The sequence below is a fragment of the Peromyscus leucopus genome, chromosome 8b (genome assembly GCF_004664715.2).
Source record: "Peromyscus leucopus breed LL Stock chromosome 8b, UCI_PerLeu_2.1, whole genome shotgun sequence".
Classification (NCBI taxonomy): domain Eukaryota; kingdom Metazoa; phylum Chordata; class Mammalia; order Rodentia; family Cricetidae; genus Peromyscus; species Peromyscus leucopus.
This window is the reverse complement of record NC_051086.1, coordinates 96,084,147-96,110,789: the sequence shown is the minus strand read 5'-3', so window position 1 is coordinate 96,110,789 and position 26,643 is coordinate 96,084,147. Positions and strand designations below refer to the sequence as shown.

General features: G+C 45.8%; 1 protein-coding gene across 3 annotated transcripts in view; it reads left to right on the top strand.

The window, feature by feature from the left end:
* Skap1 (src kinase associated phosphoprotein 1) overlaps nucleotides 1–26,643 on the top strand; it is a 301,849-nt gene that overhangs the window by 43,947 nt on the left and 231,259 nt on the right. For 2 of the 3 annotated variants that reach the window (XM_028869029.2, XM_037201532.1), the window contains exon 3: nucleotides 21,364–21,389. The exons of the other annotated variant lie outside the window; for it this stretch is intronic. In XM_028869029.2, coding sequence (XP_028724862.1) covers nucleotides 21,364–21,389 — 26 coding nt within the window. The remainder of the gene's footprint in view (nucleotides 1–21,363; nucleotides 21,390–26,643) is intronic. 3 annotated transcript variants of the gene reach the window in all.

Genomic DNA, 26,643 nt, shown 5'->3' with positions numbered 1-26,643 from the left:
ATGCTGTTCTGACTTGTGCCTCCAACGCTATGGAGACCTGGGTAGGGATTGGTCCCTGTAATTTACAGGATTGGAAGCTTCTTGGTCTGCACTCAGATATAGTTTATCCTTCTCAGATCTCTGACAGTACTGATGGCCAGGCTAGCTCTAACTTTGTCAGCATGGCAGCATCAACCAGATCCTTCTGCAAGGCTATAGCTTTCTTGTTAGCTCACTTTTTAGGAAAATGTCCTAAGATATAAAAGTTTAAGTAAGTCATAAAGGTTCAGATATGAGTCCAAAATGAGATAAGTTTCAGATTACTCTCCTGTTCTATGGTTCAGAGCTTGACATTTAGGAGCCCTGATGAGCTGGTAGAGCAATGACTACTTACTATTCAGTCACAAACTCAACATTTTGGATTTGCTTTAGATGTCATCTAAATATGTCTAAATGTAAACCTAAAAGTGCTTCTCATCAGGTCAAAAATCTCTGTCCAATTTATACCTGACTTTCTGGACAGAAGGAAAATGCACAAGCTTTTAACCCAAATCTGTAGTTCTTGTTGGGACTCAAAGGCATGAGTCCACTTCTGCTGTTTTACAGATACCCATTACCTGCTTTGTTTACAATATGGATTTCAGTACAGATTGGTAATACTAATGTATCTAAAATTTTTATGTCATTTTGTAAGTAGGCCTCAAAGGATCAAAAGAGCCATAAAAACCTAGACCCACTTCGCAGAGGTCAAAAGGACCCCAGATAAGTATTCCTAAAGATGGTATTTTTCCTCTCTCCTGGTCTTGGGACTACTTTTCCCATTACTAAGGGTATGGACCTAAGGGTTCCAAATAAGTTCATAAATTTTAACTTCTGTCCCTAGTTTAAATTTGTCTCAACAGATTTCCATTTGGCTGGCAGTCACCTCCAGGTTTCAGTTGCTGACTCCACTGCTCCAGATGACTGTGAGCTCCAAACTTGCTAAAAGCTGACGTGGACCAGCCCAGCTAACATGGTTCTTCCCTGTCTGTCCCTATGGGGTCAGGCAGCTACATGCTTCTGACAAATGCCCCTTGCCCAGTCTTTGACTAGCTTTTCAGCCTTTTGGGGCCCCGACATCGGCGCCCCAATGCCAGCTCGAAGCAGTTCCAGAAGAGAATACATCACCCATATTCCCTGTTCAGGAAAGGCTGAAATGCTGGGTCAAAAGAAAACTCCCTGGCATAGAGACAAGATGGCTAACTATACATGGCCATTATTAGAGAGGGATACTTAGGAGCTAACTGTCCAAAACCCATGATTGGGTTCCATTAGGCACATGAGAAGGGGGAAATGTGGAACCAAAATAAGACCAAAATGCTCTCACCCCAAAACTAAAGGCCTAAGACTGCTCCTTTTAGCTACAGGCCATAAGTTACTGGAACAGGCCAGAAGTTACTGAGACCAGTCAGTTCAGATTCCAGAAACCAGGAAGTGTAAAAATACAGAGCCACAAGATAGTCACGAGGTAATGCCTGCCAGACTATGGAATGTCCTCTCCCTGGTTTCCAGGGTAACTGACCATAAAAATGCCCCCACCTGAGGGCAGCCAATGAGAAATGGTGGCGGGCAACCACTCCCTTAGAAGTAATTTCTAGAAGTCCCTAGAAGCGAGCCAATCAGAATTGTACCTGTACTAGCACCCCTAAATGATGTAACCTTGTGACTTTTCCCTTTAAAAACTGAGCTTGCAGACAGGTGGGCGCTTCCTCCAGCCTCCACTGCGTTGGATGTATTGGACGAAGTCCCTGCCTAGGCTTGTATTGCTTTTGGATATCCAGAATTAAACCTTGCTTTTGCATTCCGGCATGCTCGTCTTTGGTGGTCTCTCTGGGGGTCACGATCTGGGCACAACACCCTAACTGTTGTCTTTTCTCTTGTCCTGAACAGGCAGACATCTTGAAGTCTAGACCGTTCACATCTGCTTTCCTCTTCTCTGCTCCAGTCTGGGCTGTTTATGACCTTTTAATGCATCTGCTTCTCTAATAAAGTTACTTTCCTGATGGTCCAGTCACTCCAGTTGATAGTGCTGGTGTTTATCGTCTTCGGTTCTCCAAGTATGGGACGGCTTGGATTCCTTTCCCTCTCTCAGAAATTCACAAGCCTGCCCCACTGTGGATCTAGCTCCCTGTCTTCCGCTGCGTCTGTCTGTGCTCTTTCTTCAGGCTCCCGCTTGAGCTTATTTTGCCGCTCCGCCTGCTTGTTTCTTTCCCGGGCGCTCAGCTCTATAGCTCAGCGGCAGTTTCGTCTTCGGGGCACCCAGCAGCATATTGGATGGCTCCAAATGGGTTTTTCATGAGACCTCCGGCTTCCCAGAGCTGTGAGAGCTCCTGCCGGTTCCCACCCGGCAGCCACCCTCCCTTCTTCTAGCCCAGGGATGAGTCACGATGCCAGTCTTCGGTTGTTCCAGGGTTTCTGTGGAATATAGTTTGGGTCACAGAAGTGTAGGGTGAAGACCCCTCTCAGGGACGTCCTGCACTTGGGGGACAGCAGAACTGACCTGCAGCAGCAGTCTTTAGACACCGCTCTTGGTGTTCCATTGGAAGGATGGGAAGAGCCGGGTTCGGGACCAGCTCTGGAATCAGCCTCTAGACTTTATGTTTTGTGGGAAAATATAAACCCTATATTCATGTCTAAACGCCTGTCAGTTAGGTTTTCTGTTCTTGTTGCTGGAAGATTCCAGACTGGCCTGGATGTTGGTATTCTACTCGCCCATGAGTCTTCAGCTGTTATGCTGGGGCCGGGCTCTTAGAGCCCTGGGATCATTACTAATTTCTCTGTTGTCTATCAACAAGGCCTATTGACTTTCACCATAAATGTATGTTCCTATTTGTATCCATTCTGTCACTGGCTGACCAGTAACCTTCACAAAATGGCTCAAGTATTGTGTGATCCCTCCCTCCCTCCCTCCCTCCCTCCCTCCCTCCCTCCCTCCTTCTTTCCCTCCCTCCCTCCATCCTTCCCTCCCTCCCTCCCTCCCTCCTTCCTTCTTCTCTTTCTTTTTGAGGCGGAGTCTCACTATGTAGACCAGCTGGTCTTCAATTCATAGATACCCACTTTCTTCTGACTCCCTAGTGACAGGATTAAAGGTTTGCGTCACCCATCACGTCTCTGCCTCAGCTCTGTGCTATTTCTGTTTATCCCAGTTTGTTTTCTTCCTCTATTTTGTTAAAAGAGCCAACTTTCACAACACACTAATTCAATCATCTCTGCTATAGGAAAGTTACTAATCCAGACAGACACCCTGTAAGCAAAAAAGTGGGTTGAAAAAATATTAAATCTCACAGTGAAAAATCCCTGAAAACAACAATAACAGAAAGATCAAAATGTCCACGGTAGTAATTTCTGGCAGGTGGAGTTTAACATTTTGTTGTTGTTGTTTATTTGTATTTTCTGACTCTCTGTGACCGTGAATATTTATTTAATAACATGTTACTGATATTCAAGTCCTTCACGGTTTTAAAAGCAGGCAGAGCTGGAAACGCTGGAAGGGATTTGGTTCCCAGGTGGGATAAGGGCTGGTACTGAGGCGAAGGAGCTGGAGGGATTGAAGATGGAGCTTTAGCTGTACAGCTTGGCCCAGGTCACTCTGTGTAAACAAGCAGCTGTATCTGGAAGTGTTTTATGCTATGCTTCAAAACACACACACAAAAGTGAAATCAATTTTGGGCCATATGAAATGCCGTCCTTTGAATACTTCCTGATGAGCTGGGGATTTTTTTTTTTTTTTTTAAGTAAAGGAAGTTCACTGCCAGGGTCCTCATGAAATGAGGTATCACTGACAGAGCAACTTCCGTTTCTGAGCTGTTATCCCTTTGAGCTAACACAGGATGAATTCTTCATTAGAAGGGGATTAGCACACTCTCTAAGCCTATTTAGCAAGGCATTTGTATTTGTCCGACCACTTTTCCAAGTCCTGGTGTTTGAGTAAACCATTCACTTCCTCCTTCTCAAAACATCAGTCACCATGATTGATTTTTATGTTGGTCATAAAGAGAAATGGAATCAACTAAAAGCGGGTGAGGATTACAGGGTGGAAGTGGTTAATTTACTTAACAATATGTATCGGCCATTTGTTTATTCTGGGCTTGGTGCCAGGTGATTGAGACAGTGTCACGGGAAATATACTTGTTTTCCAAGCCGTTCTGGAACCAGTCAGTGGCCAGAGTCATCATGGACACTCCTGCCCACAGATGTCGCTCCCAGAAGGCCTCAAATGTTTGGTTTTCATTTATTTTGTGTGTGGAGTTTTGCCACTTAGAGAATCGTTGGTGTTTAACATCCTCTTTTAAAATACAAACTCACCTAGAAAGGTAAGAAATTCTGTGTTGTTCAGTTTTCAGTCCTGTCCAATGATTTCCTTCTAACTTTTCCATTTTTCTGAAATGAGCAAATCCTGTGGCTGAGATTTGTGAATGCCCACCCCACAACGGCATCCATAGCACCACCTCCAAGAATTAGGGGACACTGAAGAATAGGGAGTGGAAAGACTGTGAGAGCTGGGAGATGGGGAGGAGGGCTATGAAAGCCCGTCTTTGGGCACTGTCCTCGTCAGTGTTCTATTGCTGTGAAGAGGCACCATGACCACGGCAACTCTTAAAAGTTTAACTGGGGCTTGCTTACAGTTCAGAGGTTTAGTCCATTATCATCATGGTGGGACATGGCAGCATCAGGTAGACTTGGTGCTAGAGAAGTAACTGAGAGCTGTACATCCAGATCCACATGCGGCAGGAAGAGAAAGATACTGGGCCTGGCTTGAGCTTAGGAAACCCCAAAGCACACTCCCAGTGACACATGCCTTCCAACAAGGCCTCGCAATCCCTCTCAAATAGTACCACTCCCAATGACCAAGCATTCAAATATATGAGCAAGCCTATGGGGACCATTCTTGTTCAAACCACCACAGGTGTGGCATGGCCGTTACATTCATGGACTCACAGTAGCTGTGGTTGCCTGCATGGGTCCTGTACAAGGCTGGGCCCATCATCGTTCAGCCATGGATGCAGGAGGCACTTTGGGGACACTATTGGCCAGGTCCCTTCTCAGGGAGCTATTGGCAGTTGCCAGCCGCTGTGGGAAGGACAGTCAGAGTCTTTAGTGATGTAGTCACTGGTGAATTGTTTATGCTTCCTGCAGCAATGGTTGTTTCCATATTCATCCCTTCTCAGGAGAGCCTGGTTAAACCCTGTGGGTCACCAAACAAAAGAGACGTGTAAGTGGAAAGGGGACTTGTTGGGAGCAGGGATTAGTGGGGATTGGAGGGGGAGAAGGGGATGAATAGGGCCAGAATTTATGTACACATGTATGAAATTATCAAAGAATAAATGAATTAAAGAGAGGCACAGAAAGAAATAGAGGCTGAGCCTGGGAAATAAAACATTTGAAGATTGAAGAGGGCAAGTTTGTGACATCCCCCTCTATTTTAAGTCTTATATTTCATCTTTTTAAAAAAGATTTTTAGGCTGGGTGGTGGTGCCTAAATCCCATTAGGCATTGCATGCCTTTAATCCCAACACTTGGGAGGCAGAACCAGGCAGATCTCTGTAAGTTCGAGGCCAGCCTGGTCTACAGAGTGAGATCCAGGATAGCACCAAAGCTACATAGAGAAGCCCTGTCTTGAAGAGAGAGAGAGAGAGAGAGAGAGAGAGAGAGATTTCTAAAACTTACTTTAATTAGGTGTATTTGTGTGTATCTCTGTGAGGGTGTGTGCACACAAATGCAGGTACCCTCAGAGGCCAGAGATGTCAGCTGTCCTGGAGCTGGAGTCAGAGGCGGCTGTGAGCTGCCTGACATGGGGACTGGGACCCAAACTCAGGTCCTGTACAAGAGAAGTTTGTGCTTTCAATCACTGATCTATCTCTCCAGTCCTTTTTATTTACTTATTTTAATTGTGCTACAACAAATGTTTCCAGATTCTAAAGAATGAAGAAATGAGAAAACGCAATGGCTGTAGGTGTGTTGAAGCCCACTTGTGAGCAGTATACAGTGTGAGCTAGGGACACCGAGGCTCAGCACAGCAAAGGGAGATGAAGACATCAGGCGCTGTCACAGCTGCCGCAGAAGGGGGATGGTCGCAGCCTGCGCTCCTGCACACGTGTCAGGCACCAGCCCTGGGTCTAAACTTCCACAGATAAACTTACTTAGTTTTTACAGCAGGTGTTCGAGGTGCGCACTGTTAGACTCTCCATTTAGCGGACGAGAGATTTGAAGTTCAGAGAAGTACCTCATGTGTTCAGGGTTGCACAGCATGAGACTCTGGAACTGGGATTTTAATCCACGTCATGTCCAGCCTTTAGTGAGACTCAGTTACTTCATAAAAAGAATAAGGAACTGGCACTGTTCAGTCACTTCGGAAAAGCACACATTGCTAAATCCTACCTATTACTTGTGTGCAGTGTCGATATCAAAAGGAATAACACCAGTTTATTCATCTATAGGCTCGACAAAAGGTTGCTGGACATACACTACATACAAAGTGTTTTTGCGGTGAACACAACACAGGCCTTTTGGAGCATGAGACACCGAATGCCTATATAAGACTCTAATTTGTAGGGTTATTGTTATGTGATGAAAGTGTCTAACATAATACCAGTTAGTAATAGATACTCAACAGATAGTTCCAAGGAACTCACAACCCGATGGGAAAGATAAAAAAGCATGCACAGGTAACTAAAATCCAGGATACACCAAGGCTATAGAAAGGGAGCAGACAGGTAGTTCTGGAAACGCTCAGAGAAGACTCCCACTTCTGGTTGGAGGACTGGAGAAAGCTGTCTGCAGTGAGTCGGCGTCACAGGCTGGCCCTGGTGAAAGGTGTGGGGTTTTTGGTGAGATACACTGCACATGGTAATAACATATGCCTAGATGCGGAGGAGATGGAGGCGAGGTGTGTCTGGGAATCAAAGCATCATGGGAAAGGTGGCTAAAAAGGCAGATGGAATCCAATTGTGGAGAGTTCGTCTGGATTTGAGGGGAAAAGCAGGATGCAGGGGAGGAGCTTTATAGAGTTTTAGACAGTGTTCAGGTCTTTGGTATCAGGGTTGAGGCCACTGAGAGGCAGAAGGTGGAAAGAGAAGACTATAAAGGTTTTCTGAGTTCCTACGTCCTGAAAAATGAGCAGATTCTCCTTTGTTGCTCCTTCTGTTGAGAGTTCCAGCTTTGATGGTGCATAGAAAACACAGCACGTGTGATACATAGCATTTCCTACGGACTGTGACCCTTGTGTCTGTAGGCAGCTGCATTCTAAATGGCTGACTGTGCTTCAGCTTTTGAAATGTGATTGACTTGTAGGCTGACTGTTTACTATGCCTCAATCTGTTAAGACAATTGACTAGATCTTTGAATCTGGCCCTGACAACTTACTACCATCCGTTGTTTTGTTTCATGAAGCAAAGTCCAAACACCTGGAAATGAATTTTTGAAATACAGCATATTTGTGAACCGGGATGTCCTGTTTAAAATTTACTTAGCAGCCAGGTGGTGGTGGTGGTGCATGCTTTTAATCCTAGCACTCAGGAGGCAGAGGCAGGCAGATCTCTTGAGTTCAAAGCCAGCCTGGTCTACAGAGTTCCAGGACAACAGGATAACATAGTGAGACTCTGTCTTGAAAAAACAAAAAATAATGTAATAAAATAAATGAAAATTTCTTAGTAGGCAGTAATTGACAGAGAGAGAGAGAGAGAGAGAGAGAGAGAGAGAGAGAGAGAGAGAGAGAGTATACACACGTGTGCACCCATGCATGTGTCATGGCACATGTTTGTAGGTCAGAGGGCAACCAGAGGAGGCTAAGCTGAATCTACCTTGGGTCTAGACCCTCATCTTTTGCTATGTTTCAAACAGTCCCTTGTTTGCCATAGTACATACCAAACTGGCCGGCCTGGGAGCTTCTGGGTATCCTCCTGTCTCCACTTCCCACCTCACTGTAGGAGTGCTGGGATTACAGATGTGCAAACTGCATCTGGCTTTCAGTGGGGTTCTGGAGCCCAGACTCTGATCCTCATGTTTACACAGCAAGCGCCTTCCACACTGAACCACCCTTCCCCCCCCCCCCCGTCCTCAACTGAATTGTAGTGATGTAAGGAAAGGAATGAAAAGGGGTGTCTTCATGAGCAGAGGCGTTGGTGAGAAAGAACTCTCCGTGTGACTGGGGATGATTGCGGGGAGGTTTGGACCAGCAGTACCTAAGACCTGATGGCCACTGACAGCATCCCAACCTTCCCGGGTTAGGGGTCGAGGGTGTGCTTACATGCTGCCTTTTGTGTTCAGAGTGTCCTGGCAATGTCTCATGACATTTCTGAAAGCAGAGAAGCCCTCAAAGGTAGGGCAGATCTGGAAGGCCCGAGACTGAACCACCAGGGGCCTCTGGCCTGTGTTGATACAGTCTCACACCTGGTTGTGCTCCTTAGTTTGGGGTCCCAGTCTGTCCCGGTCTGTATGATTTAGAGACTTGAGACCTGATGTCAGGTCCAGCTCCTACTGCACTAGCTCTGTACAAAGAAATCGATGAAGAAGAGTGATGAGCTAGTGTGGAACCCCGTAAGGAAGGAAGAAGTGAGGTTGAAGACACATCAGTTAGTAGGCTGAGGTGAATGGAGGAAAACTGTGAGAGACCGTTTTAAAATGATTTCTGAATTGTTGTATGTACATCTCTGTTCTTGACCAGAGAGAGAGAGAGAGAGAGAGAGAGAGAGAGAGAGAGAGAGAGAGAGTCCAGAAGAATGGGAGTTTTAATGAGAATTTCAGCAGTCCTTAGGTGACAGATAAAAGCTTGCTTTTCAGTCTGATTTTGTATGTTTATTCAGATTTCCGTGAAACGGGAGGGAGGGAAATAATATTACATCTTTAATTAGAAGTCTGTTGTTATTTTTCAATTAATCTGTGTCAGTAGCCTTAGCGTTTGTATTAAATCATTTTCCTTGTGAAGGCTTTTAACGAGGAGACAAATGGATTGTATTTGTATATTGGATACTTGTATTTGGTCGTGACTTTTGAAGCATGCTTTTGCTGGTCATCTTGTGGTTAGTCTTTGAAGCCAAACTTTGGCAAACAAGCAAGCAAACAAACAAACAAAAACCCTCTTTGTTTGGATTGAGGGATTTATTTATTTGTTTAGGAGACAGGGTCTTAGAATAAAAGAACCCAGGCTGGTCTTGAACTTGTAACCCTCTAGCCTTTGCCTCCCGAGTGCTGTGATTGTAAGTGTGTGTCATGATACCTAGCTACCTGATGAAGACTTTAATTTAGCAAAGCAGTCTTAATTTTAGCTTCCTCCTACCATAGCCATTTCCTCCCCCTGCCTTGCTTCTGTGGGAGTAGCTTAAGTAAACTGAAGGCACCCCACGTTTATCTTATTTGGAATAAATCTATGCTCTTGCCTAGTCTACAGCGTGGCTGGGGGTGTACTGCCTCTCTGGCACCGCCCCTTTCCCTGATATGGACTGGACAGCTGCTCGGACCTCAGAGAGCTCTCCTGCGTCTGACTTAGAAAGCATTTATCGAACACAAGCTCTAGGCCGTTTCCTCTTCCAGCTCAAGGGCATAGACCGGAAGATTATAACGCAGTGGGATGGAGTGCGCAGGTGTGCCGTGGGCGGGGCTAACGCAGGAGACTGGGCGTGGCCTCGGAGCTCCAGCAAGTGTGTGCAGAGGAAGGAGGCGTGAAGGGAAAGGTACGATTGCAGCAACGCGTGACAGCAGAAACGGGAGCGGGAGACTTTGCTCCTCCAGAGCCGGGATGAGGCATTGGAGGATTTGCAGCAAGAGCCTTTGAGGTCATTAGAATAATGCTGGTGCTAATGACATGAACAGCTGATGTTGATTAGAAGCCTGCCAGGTGCCAGGTGTGACGCTCAGTTCTTTATGAGGATTGCCTCTGTTAATTATCAAGAATTATATGAAACAGGGATGATTTTTATTTCTATCTTAAAGATGAGGAAATGGGGCCTGTATCTCAGGTCTCGCTGTTAGAAGATAGAGCCGGGACTCCCTCCGGACCTTCTGGGTAGCCTTGGCTCTTCACAGTTGCTACATTAACCTTTCCGTAAGCGGTGGAGATACAGGGTCAGAGGGACCGAGATGAGGGCAGATGGACCACTTAGCATCTGGGTATCCTGGACTTGGTGGTGCATTCTGAGGGCTCGGAAGAATGGATTCAGTGTCTGCAGAGATGGGCTAAAAGGATGGTAAGGAACTCGGCTTGGTGGCTGATGGGATGTCCACACCAACAGAGGAAGAGGTAGCAAAAGGATTCCTAGTTCTAGCTGGATGAATGGTGAAGCCATGCGTTGGCATAGGGGACACAGCAGCAGGAGAGATTTGGGGACTTCCGGAACGGCGGGTGATTATTCTTCACAGAGAAGAGCTGACCAATAGTCTCTCCTGCTTCTGAACATCAGAAACCAGTCAGCAAGCATGGACACTGTAGTCAAATCTCAGGCCACTGGTTTCTTCCCAGGGCAGTCTGAGCGCCATGGCTTGTTTCTCCAGTCTCCTCAAACAATCTTGTCCTTTTGCCTCACAAGCCTAGACAAGTCCTGACCTTGGTAGGCTCAGCTGTCCAACTTCCTTACGTTTACGCTTGGGTAGCTAGTTGGGGCCAGAGGAAAAGGACGCAGTTGAATCACCACCACAGTAAATCCTAGTCTCCAACCACAGGTGAGCACGTAGTCATGGTTGGCAATGTGTTCATATGCTCCAGGTCAGCAACTGCTTCCGTTGGCCTCGGTCCCCACCCCTGACCCTTTTCAGCCTTTGCCACCTCCCACCAAGGGGCAAACAGGCTTTCGGGTTGGAGCTCCTCCAGTATCCTGCTCTGCCCCCCCCTCCTCAGACATACCTGCTTTGGGGTGGTAAGCTGGTCTCTGCCATCTCCTCTACTGACCAACCTGCCTGGGCCTGCCCGCTCTGTCCTGTGACCTTCCTTCCCCTACCCCACTAGGCGGCTGCTTCTGCTTCTGTCTGACCCCCAACCCCCCTTAGTATTCTTTATCTGCAGCAAAATGACAAGTATCCACCTTATCCAGGCCTGGGCACTTCTGAGCCCCAGGTTGTTGATTTTTTTTTTTTTTTAAATCATTTTGGTGTTCTGGATCAATCACACAACTTCTACACAATTTGACTGTTTTAGGCAAACTGGTCCAGGTTTGAGTTTTTTGTGTCCTTAGTCCCTCACGGCAAATAGCCGGCACTTATTAACCTCGTGGTTGTGGAGAGAATGAACTCGTCGGTGTTTGTAACCCGAGATGGAGTGGAGTGAGATCCACATGTGGATTGCCTGGATGAGTTCCGAAATGGTGAAGCTGGAATTTCTTTGTGTGTAACTCTTGTCGCCAGGTGAAGGATATGGCCGTGTTCCTAACGAGGAAAATACCAAAAATATGCTAGTAAGAAGTGTTTGACCGAGAAGATTTTGAAGTGATCGTTTTTAATAGCAACCATTTCATTTTCAAACGAATAGTCCACTTTCAAACCTGTCCCTGATGCTGCACAAGATAAGCTAAGGTGGCCACACAATGTGGACTTGTAAATTCCTGTGGCTGGTGGGGGGGGGGGGTTGGAGATGGATGGCTTAGTGGTTAAGAGCACACAGTGCTCTTGCAGAGGTCCAGAGTTTGATTCCCAGCACCCACATCAGGTGTCTCACAACCACCTCTAGCTCCGACTCCAGGGGACCCACCTCCTCTGACCTCCATGAGATTCAAAAGCCATTCCATCATCCTGCAGGGAAGCGCCCAAAGGGGAAGGTTGAGAGTAAACCCCTGTGGTGCGGGCAACAGCTCCTGTATCACCACGTTTCCCGTCTGTACATTGAAGGCTGAGTTAAATGATCTGAAAGGTCCTCATGGTCGTAAAACCCAGTGAGTGTTAGGGTCTCAGTCACAAGGGCCCCCAGCTGTCATTTGTTTACAGCAAGGTGTCCCGGTGGTCGACGTGAATCCATCCAGTGCCAGAAATAAAATCAAGTCTCCTACCATCCACGATGACAAAAATCACAGAGACAAAAAGTTTAAAATATGGTGATCAGCTGGAGTGCTACGCATGTGAGCATCCTGTGTTGCCTCCAGCACCCAGGCTTGGAACCAGAGGTACCTGTGACTTCTTCTGCCGTCTGCCTGTGGCCTGTCTCCCAGTCTTTAACCAATCTCTTGCCTTTACACTCCTTCTCAAGTAGCTTCTCAACGGCCTCCAACTCCTCTGCCTCCCAAGCACGTTGCATCTCGATGCCAGATTTGACCTCAGCAGACAGCATCTCACCCTGAAACTCAAGCAAACAACAGAAACAGCTTTCAGTGACTCCGTTTTCCCTTGGCGTGGGAGAGGGCAGGGGGACCTACATTGTGATCTGATGTTATGGTCTTTGACTTTGTCACATTCTATCGAGTGAGCATTTTCCTTTGATTAGTTCAGTAAGTTATAGTTCATTGTCTCTTACATGCAGGGAGGATGGAGATTGTGAGGGCCAATGAATGAGATTTCCTTGGAAGGACCCAGTCGCTTGCTAAAAAGTAGGGAAACAATGCTAGAAAGTGGGTTTCCCATTTTATATCAGAAAGCAGAGTCATGGACTCACCAAGGAGAGCATCTGGTTTCATACTACTCATATCCAGACTGGATCACCATTATTGCATTGCTGTGTGTGTGTGTGTGTGTGTGTGTGTGTGTGTGTGTGTGTACATGTATGCTATGGTACACATGTAGAGGTCAGAGGACAACTCTGTGGAATCAGTTCTCTCATTCTCCCTTTGCATGGGTCCCAGGGACAGAACTGGGGTCGTTAGACTTTGTCCCCCAAGTGCCTCCTTTACCCACTAAGCTGTCTTGCCAGCCCCCAGAGCAGGGTTTTAATTGACTATGACAGTGACTACATGGTCACTTTAGTGGCAAACAGGGTGTTATTTCATTTCTTTTTTATTCTCTAGGAATGGCTTAAAAATTGGGAGGGTCATAGTGAGCTATAATTGTATCAGTATCAGATAATGTCACTTGTGACCATGGTCCTTCTGTGATTTGGAGAACGCTGTGTTGTCCTGTGGGGTAAATTTCTAAAACTTATACATATAGACTCAGGACCACAGAAACATCACACTTCCCCGAAGAACCCAGGACCTTCTTGTGGCAGGTCTTTCTGTTGCTAGATATAGGTGCATGGATTGTCTGTTGTTACCACAGTATTTGATAGTCATTATTTCAAGTTGTCTCTCTCCATATGTAACTATCTTATCTTTTGGACAAGATTCCAAGTTCCTCACAGGTAGGCACAAAGTATTGTGCTTTCAGTGGCACTGAAGGAGCTAGGACCAGATGGCACATCATCTCTCCATCACAGGCCTTCCTTTGGCTGTTTGTCTAAGGCTGGTGTCAGGACCCAGGGGTCCCAGGCCTCTGATGCCTCCACCAGATACTTCCACCAGATGGCGCCATTTTTCCGTTTCTGCTCTTGGGTGTCAATGGCCACGTTACCCTCTGCCACTGGCTCGTTCTTTCTGCACTGGTTCTGGGACACTGGCAGCAGACAGAGAACTCAAAGGGCACCTTTCCGAGTGAGGAAGAGCTTAAGACAACAAATGGGATGCCCAGACTTTAGCACTGTTCAGCAACGCCATGTTCTTGGGCATGAAATCAGTCTTCACCATATGGCTCATTGCTCAAGGTCAATTGCAAGGGGCTTTGTTAGTCTTACCAACTTACCATTGAAGCACAGCTCAACTAGGTGTCCACTTGGATCCTAAGAGTCCATTCCCGATACCAGAGCAACGCTTCGGTCAGTGGTAGTCTTAGTGGTCTGTGTGGATGGACGTCATCCTACGAAAGAGATGCTCTAAAGGATCAAGGAGCAACCCGGACAGCGAGCATTTCAAACAGCCCAAGTATGCACTCCGGAAGGACTGGTGCTCTCTTACCAAAAGGAAATTCAAATTTGAACATCCCTAAGTCATTAAGAAAGATTTGAGCAAGCAGATGGTTTATCAAGGCAGGAATGGTATGCTATGCCTTCTATTAAGTCCCAGGTAAAATAACATTTTTAATGCTGCAGTTGCAAAAAAACTAATCATCTAGATGTTCTAAATTTGTAACATCCCAGATGTTGACCTTTCTGGATTGCTAGTTTTATAATGCCAGTATAGTCCTGTTTGTGTCTAACCCATGCATCTCATCATTTAAAAAATTTATTAGTTTTTTTTCATTTTGTTTGGGTTTTGTGTGTGTGTGTGTGTGTGTGTGTGTGTGTGTGTGTGTAGGCAGGGGCATGCCACAGTGGATGAGTGAAGGTCAGCAGACAACTTTCTGGAGTTAATTCTTTTTTTTCTTTCTTTGTTTTTTCTTTTTCTTTCTTTCTTTCTTTCTTTCTTTCTTTCTTTCTTTCTTTCTTTCTTTCTTTTCTTTTCTTTTTTTTTTTTTGAGACAGGGTTTCTCTGTGTAGTTTTGTACCTTTCCTGGATCTCGCTCTGTAGACCAGGCTGGCCTTGAACTCACAAAGATCCGCCTGGCTCTGCCTCCAGAGTGCTGGGATTAAGTGTGCACCACCACCGCCTGGCTGGAGTTAATTCTTACTTTCTGCCTTGTTTTGGAGACAGAGACTCATTGTTTCTCTAACTGTGCAGCATAGCCAAGGCTAGCCCACTTGAAAACTGGCAATTCTCTTGTATTCATCTCCTGTTTCACCGTAGGTGTGTGGGATTACAGATGTGTACTTCTTCATCCAGGGGTTTCCAGGCTTATAAGCAATGGTTTTACATGCTGGGCCATCTCCTCTGTCTTCTTACCACTTTGCTGGCTGCAGGGAGATGAAGGCGGTACTGACCCAGCTCAAGTCCACGGAGTTTTCTCCAGGGGAACAGAGAACCTGTATACTACTTTTCATCAGTTTTTATGGAGTTTCTCAGTCCCTGAAGACCAGCTGTGGACTCTGAATACCTGTGATCTAACCAGCCTGTAACACTAACTGGCCGTCTGAACAAGTAGTTGTAACTTCCCTTAAGCTCTGGATTTGTTTTTACATTGTAGCCGCTAAGAAAGCAACTGATGTGGAATTTAAGAGCTTCAGCCGAGACATCTGAGTCAAATGTCTGACTTTCCCGAGTCTTGTTTTCTCCATCTGTAAAATGGAGATACTAGAGGTGGGGGAGGCAGCTGTGGGCGCTAGTGCTCGCTCTATAAGCTGGCCGCTCTGGACTTGACTGCCTGGAGCCCAAGCAAAAACTGGATACAGTGTACACATCTGTAATCCCAGCACTCTGAGATGGGGCATAGAGACAGGAATTTCCTGGAAGCTCGAGGGCAGCTAGTCTGGAGTCTGCAACAAAATGAGAAAACCAAGAGACCTGCCTTAAAACAAAACAAAGGTAAGCTGGCTCCCCAGACTTCCTCTGACCTCTACATGCCTGCGCTCACACATAGGGGGGGGGCGGGTATAGTTTTAAAACAAGGAGTTAATAATACACTGACTTCCCAAGGTTACTATAAAGATTAAATAAAATATGTGAAATGTATTCACAGCTTAATGCTTAGCATGCATTAAGTACTGAGTTTGTACATTCTTTTATTATAATTAGAAAATGGAATTACTTTTCCTTCTGAGGTAGTTTCAACAATATTAGGGTACTTAGAGTTATTTGTCTACCTCCTGCATCAGGATCTATCTAATTACCTGGACAAGAGATGAAAGCTCTCGGTGCTTTTCCCCCATAACCACGTTTATTGCTTGGTTTGTGGTCAAGAATCTGACCGCTTCTCCTTGACCCTAACTAATGGTTTGGAGTCAATTGCTTCATTTTCGGCAGAAATCTAGTAATGCATCCTGTGAGTTAAGGTGGTAATTCAGAAGAACAGGTTTACAGTTCCTTATTAAGATGTTTGTTTAGAAACCAATTGCTGTGCTGGGTGCGCTGACGCACACCTGTAATCCCATATAGGCAAGAGCATTCCACAATTCAAGTATTCAAGTTCAAGGCTAGCCTGGGCTACATAGTGAACTGTAGGTCAGCCTGGGCTATAGACACACACACACACACACACACACACACACACACACACACACACACACTGGAGGGTGGAGGGATGGAAAGCTGCAGTTCCTAGGCTTGGAAACCGTCTGCCTCGTTAATACCATGGACAAGTTATTTCATCTTCGGTTTCCTTGTTTTCATTTTTAAAAATGTGCTTAATAATAGAAGAAGAAGAATGTTGAAAAGTGGGTGGGAGTGCTTGGAAAGGTCCCAGCTACCCAGGGAACAGATCTTAGCATTGTCTTGTTTATTACCATTGCTACCATTGTGGTTACTGCTGGGGCCCTGTTTTCTCTCAACACCACGAGCTCTATTTATCTGCTGTACCTGTCCTCAAGCTGAAGCTCAGTTGCCAATATCTTTAATTGAAAAATCCTGAATAGCAAACTTCACCATGCATGTACGTTAAGTATATTTTCTTTATATGCATATGAGTGATTTGCTTACATGTAGGTCTGTACACCACTTGCATGCCTAGAGCCAGTAGAGGCCAAAGGATGTTGGATCCCCTGGGACAGGAATGACACTTTGTTGTGAGCCACCATGTGGGTGCTGGGAATCAAACAGGGAACTTTTGAAAGATCAGCCAGTGTTCTTAACTGCTGAGCCATCTCTCCAGCCCCAAACCATGCATGCATTTTAATTTTTGCATGCAAAACGAAAAAGACTGTTCTGCAGCCCAGCTAGACACAAAGACAGGCTAGTTTGTATTGGATGTGAAAATAATCACTGTCAATATGGCCCAGCATCTTCTCTCTGCTCACACTGTACTATTTTGTTTTCAGTCCCGAATTCCATTTGCATGGACCTGGTGAGGCTGAGCGTGGCTATTGCAGAGGAATGATAGCTTCCCTTTCCTATAGAAGCAGAAGGTTCAAAGAAAAGATTAAAGAAGTGTTTGTTATCTGTCCTCACAGGCCTGGCCGGGAATTCTCGGAGGCTTTGGGGCTAGAATCAACTCTGTGTGTGTGCGCACTGTAACTCTGTGTGCGCACTGATAACATGTTTCCTTATGTACACTTACTTCTTTTGCAGTCTTTGTATCTTGGTTTAAAACACTTAGCTCCAGATTTGTTGTGCTCTCTGGCTTAAAGAGACTTGTTTTTAGAGTGAAGTGTAGGAGTTGGAAGATGTTGGCAGGATTTAACTAACTGTCTCCCAAAGAGCACAGAACTCTGCAGGCACAGGATACGTGTAACCAGATGAGATGAAGACCTCAAATGTGTCCAGCGGAGAATAAGCTGGGGCCCTTTCTTGAGAGTTGACATTGCTGATATTTTATAGTTTCCTCTTAGCAGTGCCCTCTGGGGCTGGGGATATAGTTCTGTTGGTAGAGTACCTGCCTAGCATGAGCAAGGCCCTGGGTTGGACGCCTCAGTGCAGCATAAGCCTGGGTATAGAGGTTCACACCTGTAACCCCAACACTCAGGAAATGGAGGCAGGAGGATCAGTAATTGAAGGTCATCTTTGGGAATTTGAGGTTAGCCTGGGCTATGTGAGACTAGTCTTAAAAACAAACCAAAACAAAATGTCCTCTGTGGGTAGTGTGTTTTTGCTGTGTTTGCTCCTGTGTTTAAAGCAAACTTCCTTTAGACTATTGTATTAAAACTTAGAGCAGGAAGAAAGGAAAAGACTCGATAGAAAAGAAAGGAACTAATGTTCACTCACACCAAGTTCAACACATGAGCATCACCAGATAAAAATTAATAACCAATATTACATATATTTAAAATGTGCAAGAAGATGATTTGATAGCTACATTGTGAAATGGTTACATTTTAATTAGCATATCCACCACCTCCCACCTGAAGTTGCCTTTCTTGTGAGAATGAGTCAGACCTACTCTTCACCTCTTCCAGGTATCTAATGTAGTTTTGTTGACTAGAGTCACACACTACACATTAATTAGATCCTTGTAACATATTTATCTTTTTCTTCTTGTTGTTACTCCCGCTTAATATTTAAATTTATTGTTTTATTAGTTTATGTGCCCGAGTATTTTGCCTACATGCATGTCTGTGCAATGTGGTCATGTCTGGTGTCTGCAAAGGCCAGAAGAAGGCATTGGATCCCCTGGGATGGTGGTTATAGACAGTTGAGAGCCATTATGTGGGTGCTAAGAATTGAACCAGCGTCTTCTGGAAGAGCAGCCGGTACTCTTAAGTCTATGTGAACTTATGACATGGCCTGTCTTCTTGACTAACAAGAGAGACCAAGAAACCTGGACCTGATAGAGAAGGGAACTGAACATAGATGTTGGGGTGGGGATAGTGGAAGAAGGAGGTGCAGAGAAATGCTGAGATCGACAATAACATGTTTTACTTATTTCATAATTTGCTCAGAGTCAGTCTCTTCAAACACTGCTGCTCCCTGGCTCGATGGTCCTCACTCGATCTGGACCAACAAAACAGAGCAATATAAGAGTAGTATTGGTTAGTAAAGCTCTTTTTACTGTTGTCATTAACATTTGGGAAAGAGGTGTGTGTGTGTGTGTGTGTGTGTGTGTGTGTGTGTGTGTGTGTGTGTGTGTGTTTACACCCTTGTTTATTTATTTATTTTATTTTATGTGTATGGGTGTTTTGCCTGTATGTGTATCTGTGTACCACATGCACGCCTGATACCCACAGAGGCCAGAAGAGGGCATCTGATCCCTTGGAATTGAAGTTATAGATGGTTGTGAGCCACCATGTGGGTGCTGGGAATCAAACCCAGGTCCTCTGGAAGGGCGGCGGCCAGTGCTTTGAACTGCTGAGCCGCCTCCCACCCCCTGACTTCTCCCTACTTTAGTTAGAAGATGAGGAATGCTAAGAACTGGGTGCTCCAGCGCTGCTTCAAGGCAGGGTGGAAAGTGGCAGAAGCTGGACTGCTGTTCATTGTCTGATCATCTGCTTGGGTGCTTGCTCGGATGTGAACAGGAAGTGTCCTCCACAGGCTTGTGTGTCTTAACACTGTTGGGAGGTCACAAGAACCTTTAAGAGGTCTGGCTCGCAGAGGTGAGGCACTAGGGAGCGATCCCTGGAAGATGACAGCCCTGGCCATTTCCTGTGAAACTCTCTTTTCTGATGGCAGCCTCAGTGCCACCAGCCACCCTTCCACCGGCCACCATTTCTCACCAGCCACCCTTCCACCAGCCACCCTCTGCCCCCACTTGCTGCCTGGGTCTATGTCCTCCCTCACCAAGATGGACTGTATTCCCATAAAGCATAAGCCAATAGAAATGTTTCCTTCCTTATTGTTTCTTCTTTTTTTAATTTTTATTTTATGTGCATTAATGTTTTGCCATGGGTTTTGGACCCCCTGGAACTGGCATTACAAACAGTTTTGAGCTGCCATGTAGGTGCTGGGAATTGAACTCAGGTCCTCTGGAAGAGCAGTCAGTGCTCTTAACCACTGAGCCGTCTCTCCAGCCCCCTATTGCTTCTTCTTATGTGTCTTGTCACAGTGATGAGAAAAGAAGGTGATCCCAGTGTGTTTCCCAGGAAGGAGTTTGGGGCAGTGGTCCGCTGAACCATGCTAGGTGGAGTCTGACCCGCTTTGCAGTCACACGCAGCTGAATTAGATGTAGGCCAGTTCTGGTGTGCACGTGTCCTTACGGACATCCCTTCTCCTGGATGGAGAAGCCTGCTGGCTCCCACCTCTCCCTTCCCACCTCTCCTTTCCTGCCCGTCCTCTGCCCTCTCTCGAACCCGGTACTTCATATGGCTCTTCACCCCGTGGTCAGATGATGTGGGTCAAGGGGAGCAAACTCTAGCTTTCTGCTCTGATTTCTTCTTCTTCTCTAATAACTTCCCTCCAGCCGCCTCTGTTTCATGGCAGCTTCCTCCCCACCGACCTCTCACTGCTCTACTTTCTACGGTATGGAGAGTGGTAGAGAAATAGTCTAGATCTTAGCCTCATACTCCCCCTTAATGTAGCCAAATCTAATTTTAGTCATGCTGACACTGGGCGACATCATTGCCACCCAAGTATGGCCTTTCCCTGAACCTTCTGTGGTTATGGACCCTCTCGGTTTGATTAAGAATTCAATTAAAAACATGTACTTTTCCTCCTAGAAAGCCTCAGATACAAATTCCCAAGAGGCCAGGATGAGAATAGCAAAACATTCATCCCACTTAGTGGTGTGGAAGGCTTCAGGTCTGTTCAAAGAATTAAGGTGTAGTCACCGCGAGCCTGATGGAGTATACTGGGGGGAAGGACGTGAGGACGTGAGGACGTGAGGACGTGAGGAGAGCCAGCGTTTGAATAGAGCACTCTGCCGTGAAGAAAATGGGGTTGCAGATGGACAGACTGAAGGGGTGAGGGGAGGTGTGCTTCGTTTTACGAGAGCACACAGGCTGATGGGAAGGGCCAAGTCGAGAGGAAGAAAGTGGTCATCATACCCTGGAGGAAAATCAATACGGAATAATGTGAGTTTCCTGTGAGGGCACTAAGTAGGCTTCTGTGGATAACCACCGTAAGTGACATTGTTTCTGTGTGTGTTTGGGGGCGGGGGAGTAAGTCAGGTTCCATAGATGTGATTTACAAGCCATCCATTCCATCGTGGTCTTCAGTACTTCAGACCTCAAGGGCTGTCGGCGCCGCCCATCATTTCACAAAGTGAAGGGAGAGGAGAAGGATCCGTGGATGCCATGGGCCCGTGGCGTTTCTGGGCTCAGCTGCTACGGTGTGAGACCACTCTGGCTCACCTGTCGGGGCCTCACCTGTGCACTTGAGCAGTGAGCGCAGCTGAGGATACGTTCCTGGTACTGGAGTTTGGGTTGTTCTCACAATAGGAGCATCACTGGGTTTTGCTGTCCAGGCCAGTGGTGCTGATGGTGCTGTAATCCACAAGGCAGGTGTCTCAATAAAGAACCATCTTGCGCAAACCCTGAGCCACCGTGTGCTTCCTTCCTAGTTATGCCCAGGTGTTTTGTTTTTCTTAATTTAACTTATTTTTATTTTATGCTCATTGGTGTTTTGCCTGCATGTATGTCTGTGTGAGGGTGTCAGAAGCCCTGGAACTGGAGTTACAGATAGGTATGAGCTGCCATGTGGGTGCTGGGAATTGAACCTGGGTCCTCTGGAAGAGCAGCCAGTGCTCTTAACCACTGAGCCATCTCTTCAGCCTCCATCCCAGCTTTAAAAGGCACTTTGCTTAGTTGCTGCAGCAAATTGATGCAGCTTTTAAGCCATTAGGAATCTTGAAAACACCAAGGACAACTTGCTTTTCTTGAACAACGCCAAACTCGGGCTGATGATGGACTGTTTAGCTTTTTTGGACTAGGTTTCCAGACATGGTGTACGAACCACAGTTGAAACATTCAAGTTTGACTGATCTCCACTCTTTTCTCTTGTGTTTTAGGTACTGTTGGGATTTTCAGCCCCAGGGTGAGTACTCCTTGACCATAAGTAGTTTTATATTAAGAATGTGTAGATGATTTCATTGTGTCTTCTAAGCCTCTCCACAGAGCAGCACTAGCCATTTCTGAGCAAAATCAGTGGAGTGTTTAATTAACCTTCACCCCACTGCCCCCCCTCCCCGATCTGCTATTTCAGCAACCAGAGGCACCATGCCTTGAATGGCTGCTGGATTATTTTACTGAACCAGAGCAATAATATGCCTTTATTCCTTGAGTTTCGTTCTATGCCAACGGGATCCTGCAATTCAAATAGAGCGGTGGCCAAGACCATAATAAAATCCTTGGGTGGGTTCCAACTTGGCTAATCCTTCATTTGCCCCCAGAAATAAATTCTAGCATTCCATCCTCCATCACAGTGTCCTTCCACACAGACTGTCTGGCAGCAGAGAAATGTCAGAAGTGGAGCCGTGTTGGAATTCCCACCAGAACAGTGCTATCACATTTTAATATGAGCCTCGCTGCAGCCTTGGTGCTTCTAATTGCTTTCCAGTCATTGTTTTTCTGCCTTTTCTTGATGAACCCAGCATCTGGCACAATTCTGAAAAGCACGCCAGACAGCTGTATGCAAAATTAAAAATAAAGCCTGAGATTAGAACACATTTGTAAAAGGTTCAAAGTTGGACTGTTTTTGAAACTTCAAGTCCTCGGAGCGGGTGTGTGCCATGCCGCCCGCCCGTCACGATTCTTGGTGCTCTGGTTGAGGATGGTGGGGGCAGCATCCTGAGAGTTCCTTATCTCAACTTAGGAGACACGGAGATTTTCGCCTTCTCAGAGAACTGCAGAGTTTTGCATCCCACTTATGGAATGCATTATGAATTGTTTGGCACCATGACCTTTTAAAAACCAGTCCATTTCCAGTACCACTTACTGTCTCACTAGCTCTGTGTGCTCTGTCTCACTGGGTCTTAACGCTTCCAGGAACTTAGTGTGGAGTGATGATGGAACTAATTTTTTTTTTAAATTTGTGTGTGTGTGCGCGCGCGCGCGTGCGCACATGTGCACACATGAGAAAGCCAGAGGTTGACCTGGGGTGTCTCCTTAACTGATCTGTTTTATGTATGAGGCAGGGTCTGTTGTACTCCTGCTCCAGCTTTACATGGGTACCCGAGATCTGAACTCTGCTCTTCATATTTCCCCAGCAAACACTTCATCCACCGAGCGTCTCTGGAGCCCAGATGGTATTACTTTGACTGAAATTTTAGTTTCCTACTTCATATTTGTTATAACATATTTTCAGAATACGTAAGACTTTCTTTAAAAACCAATTTTACTTTTTTTTAATTGTTTTTTTGTTTTTTTTTTGGGGGGGGGGTTTGAGACAGGGTCTATGTGGCTCTGACTGGTAACTGAGGTTTCCCCCAGCTTCTGCCTCCCGAGTGCTGGGACTAAAGATGTGTGACACGATATCCATCAAAAGCCAGCTTTAATAAACATAAAAATAATATGTTTTAAAGGACTTTTTTAATTCCCGTAAGCCAAGGTCAGGCTCCTGCGTGATCACGTGACCTGGCATGACTGCATCACGAGCCTAGATGGAGCCATGGAGGATGGCGCATAAAACACAGCAGTTAGCTTTGTGAAATGTGAAACCCACATTCAGAGACCCAGCCTACAGCTGAGGGTTTAACAGACACTCACCCAAAACCACCGGGGGCAGGGCATGGCGGCTGAATGTCAGACATGAACAGACCTTGGGAGCAGGACTGATTTCCTAAGGAGAAGTAAAGTGTGAGTGTCAGAACCACGGTCTAGAAATGTGCTGAGAAGAGCAAATCCTTCTGGAGCTCGGCATAGGAGAGGCTCGGGAACTGAACACGGGGCACATCTTACAGATTCTTAGAATGGTGGTACTTCCGTCACACCCAACACACAAAGATGATGGTGGGAAAAATGTATAGCATGACCTTTGCTCGTCAGGAAGTACACAGAGGAATGTCCAACCAGAGAGCCCCATAGTCCCGCTCCTGCTACAGACATGGTGGGAGAGAGGGACATCTTGTCGTTTGATTAGTTATTTAACTGCCTGTGTTTCAGAAGCTGGTGTGGTGGGTGGGTATAGGAGCCCATAGAGGCTCTCCAGTGAGACCTTACTCAGGGTCAGAGAATCTGAGCTTGCTTTACCCAGCAGGGCTGCATAAGGAGATGATCTGGCCATAGGCATGTTTACCAGGTGTTTGGAAGGGTCTGCACTCGGCTGCATGGTGTGTTTTGATCTTGCAAGGGGGAGATCTTTTGCCTCTCCCCTTGACATATTACAAAAAGCCCTTTTGAATAAACCTAGGAACTGAGTATTGACCCAGGGCCCACCTGAAGTTATCCTGTGTCTCTTTCTTGTTGTCTCTTTCTATCTTTCTCTCTAATATTTCCTCATTCCTCTCTCCTCCACCCAAGAACCCTTTGAAAGGTGGGAGTAGGTCAGAGCTGGTCTCCCATGGATTCCCACAGGTGGGAACAACTGGTCTACCCATGGTACTACCGGGACAGCATGAAAAGAACAGGCATGTGCAAGAAGCTGGCAGAAGCTGTTTGCTTTTGTTTTTGAGACAGGGTCTTGCCATGTAGGCCAGGCTTGGCTCAAGCTTTATTGAGATATCATTCACATAGCATAAAATTTATCCTTTTAAAGTGCACAGGTTAGCAGTTTTTAGTATAGCCCCTGAACTGTGTGATCACTGATACCCATTTCAGAACATGCCCATCACTCTCTTAAGGGATCTTGTACCCATCTCAGAGCCCATCAACTTCATCACTGTGTGTGACTGTCTCGTTGCAAGACTGTTGAAGGTCAGTGAGTGTAAGCACACTACTAGACTAGGAAACACAGGGCAGGGCAGTGTGTTTATGCTAAAAAACACCAATTCTTCCCATACACTTTCACCCTCACACTATTAGTTCACTGTCACCTTCCTCAATGATTCATGTGTGTGTGACAAATTTTCTCCTGGGGAGACACTACACACATATCTACTCACCCCAAATAGGGAGCCCACATTGACAGACCAAAGTATGGATACTATCAAAGTCCAACTTGGTGAAAAATGAGTTTTATTGGGCTACTTCCAGGAGCAGAAATGACTCAAACACAGCTCCATCACCAAAGCCCACCCCAGCATGGACGACAGCTCACAAAAGCTGAGAATCTGGAGCACACTGCACAGCCTGCAGGCAGCTCAAGAAGTTGGAGAGTGTCCTGTCTGGGTGCCTCAGTTGGTCTAAACCTCTCCCAGGCAGCTCAGCTAGGCTGAGTGTTCAAATCCCACCCTGGCTTGTCTGAGATTCTTGTTAGCAGCTTGGCTTGTTTCTTCTGGTGGGGAGGGGCCTAGTGAATCTGGTCAGTTTCAGGGAGTTCCTAAAGCTGTTTTGAGTAGCTTAAGGAACTTCCCTGCAGGATGCAATGTTTCAGCCTGGGAGAAACTGTTTCTTACTCAACATCATCTCAGAAAAAATAATCCTAAGAATTATCAGAGGAAACATAAATGGAACAGTTCCTCTTTTGTTGTTTTGTTTTTGTCTTTTGAGACAGAATTTCTCTGTATAACAGTCCTGGCTGTCCTAGAACTTGTTCTGTAGGCCAAGCTGACTTCAAACTCACAGAAATCTGTCTGCCTCTGTCTCCTGAATGCTGGGATTAAAGGCGCATACCACTAAGCCCAGCCATTTCCTTTTTTTTGTACTTAAAGGTTTAAAAAAAAAATCTATCCATCCATCAATCCATCCATCTAATCTATCTATCTATCTATCTATCTATCTATCTATCTATCTATCTATCTATCATGTGTGTATACATACACATGTGTGAGTGCCCATGGAGGCCAGAAAGGGTGTCAGATACCCTAGTTATGAGCAGTTGTGAGCCTTCTAAGTTAGTTGCTGCAAACTGAACTCAGGTCCTCTTAGAAACAGCAAGCACCGTTAACCACGGAGCCATCTCTCCAGCCTCTCTAGCACATTTTGATAAGAACCCAAGTCTAGTCAGTAAATTTTTTTAAAAAATCATATTTCACAATGAGAATTCTATATTCATGTCAAAGTAAACTGATTTTTTAAAAAACATAGGTTGACAAAAACAAATAATACAAAGTATAAAAAGAAAATGCAATTATAAAGCCACATTTGAAAAAGCCCAGCACACTAGCTCATGCCTGGACTCCCAGGACTCAGGAGGCAGAAGCAGGAGAATTGCCTCAAATTCAAGGCCAGCTTGGTCTATCTCAGGAATTCAAGGTCAGTCAGGGTTGCATAGTGTGTCCCTGTCTCAGAAGACCAAGACCAGACCAGCACTAACAAAAGTGAAGTGACATGACTATTACGCCTTTAAAAGACCTAAGTGGTTTGTCAACGAATGTGTGAGTTTTACCTTCATCCAAGTCAGACAAAGTGTAAAGAGTGGTATCTCTGAGAGAATTAGGAATTTGTCCGTGGACTATTTTTATATTATTTTGAAATTACTTTTAGGAGCTGCAAAGATGACTGAGTGGTTAAGAGCACTGGCCGCTTTTCCAAAGCCTGGCATTTGATCCCCAGCACCCACACGCTTCCTCAAAGCCATCTGTAATTCTAGTCCAGGGGAAACTACACCCTCTTCTGGCCTCTGCTTACTTCAGGCCATATACATATGTATGGGATACACAGACATACATGCAGGTAAACACCCATACCATACAATAAAATAAAATAGTATTTTCAAAAAGTATTTTTTAAAAAGGTTTATTTATGTATTATCATGTGTGTGTGTGTATAAATGTGGGCATGCATGTGCCACAGCACATAGGTGAAGGCCAGAGAATAACTCTTTCCACTTTTATAGTGTGTGTGTGTGTGTGTGTGTGTGTGTGTGTGTGTGTGTGTGCGCGCGCGCGCGTGCGTGAAACTCACGTCTTTGCCCAGCAGAGCACCTTTACCCACGGAGCTTTCTTGCCAGCTCTCATGTGCTGCTGCTTTTGCACAGGTTTAAAATTCTTGGACTGGGATGTAGAGCACTTGGCTGGTGTGGCTGGGGCTCTGGGTTCAATCCCCAGAACTGCCGAAAAGAATCCTGTCGAGGTTTACTTTATGTCTGTCATGAGGCCCGGCAGATTATTGCATAAGTTCATGTGGCTAGATGCGAAAACACACAAGCAACGAACTGCTTTGTGTGTTTTATTCCAAGTTCATGTTTTAAACGGGGAAGAACATGAGTTTGAAGCGATTAGAATTGGAGTCCCAGCTCTTCCTGAAAGCTC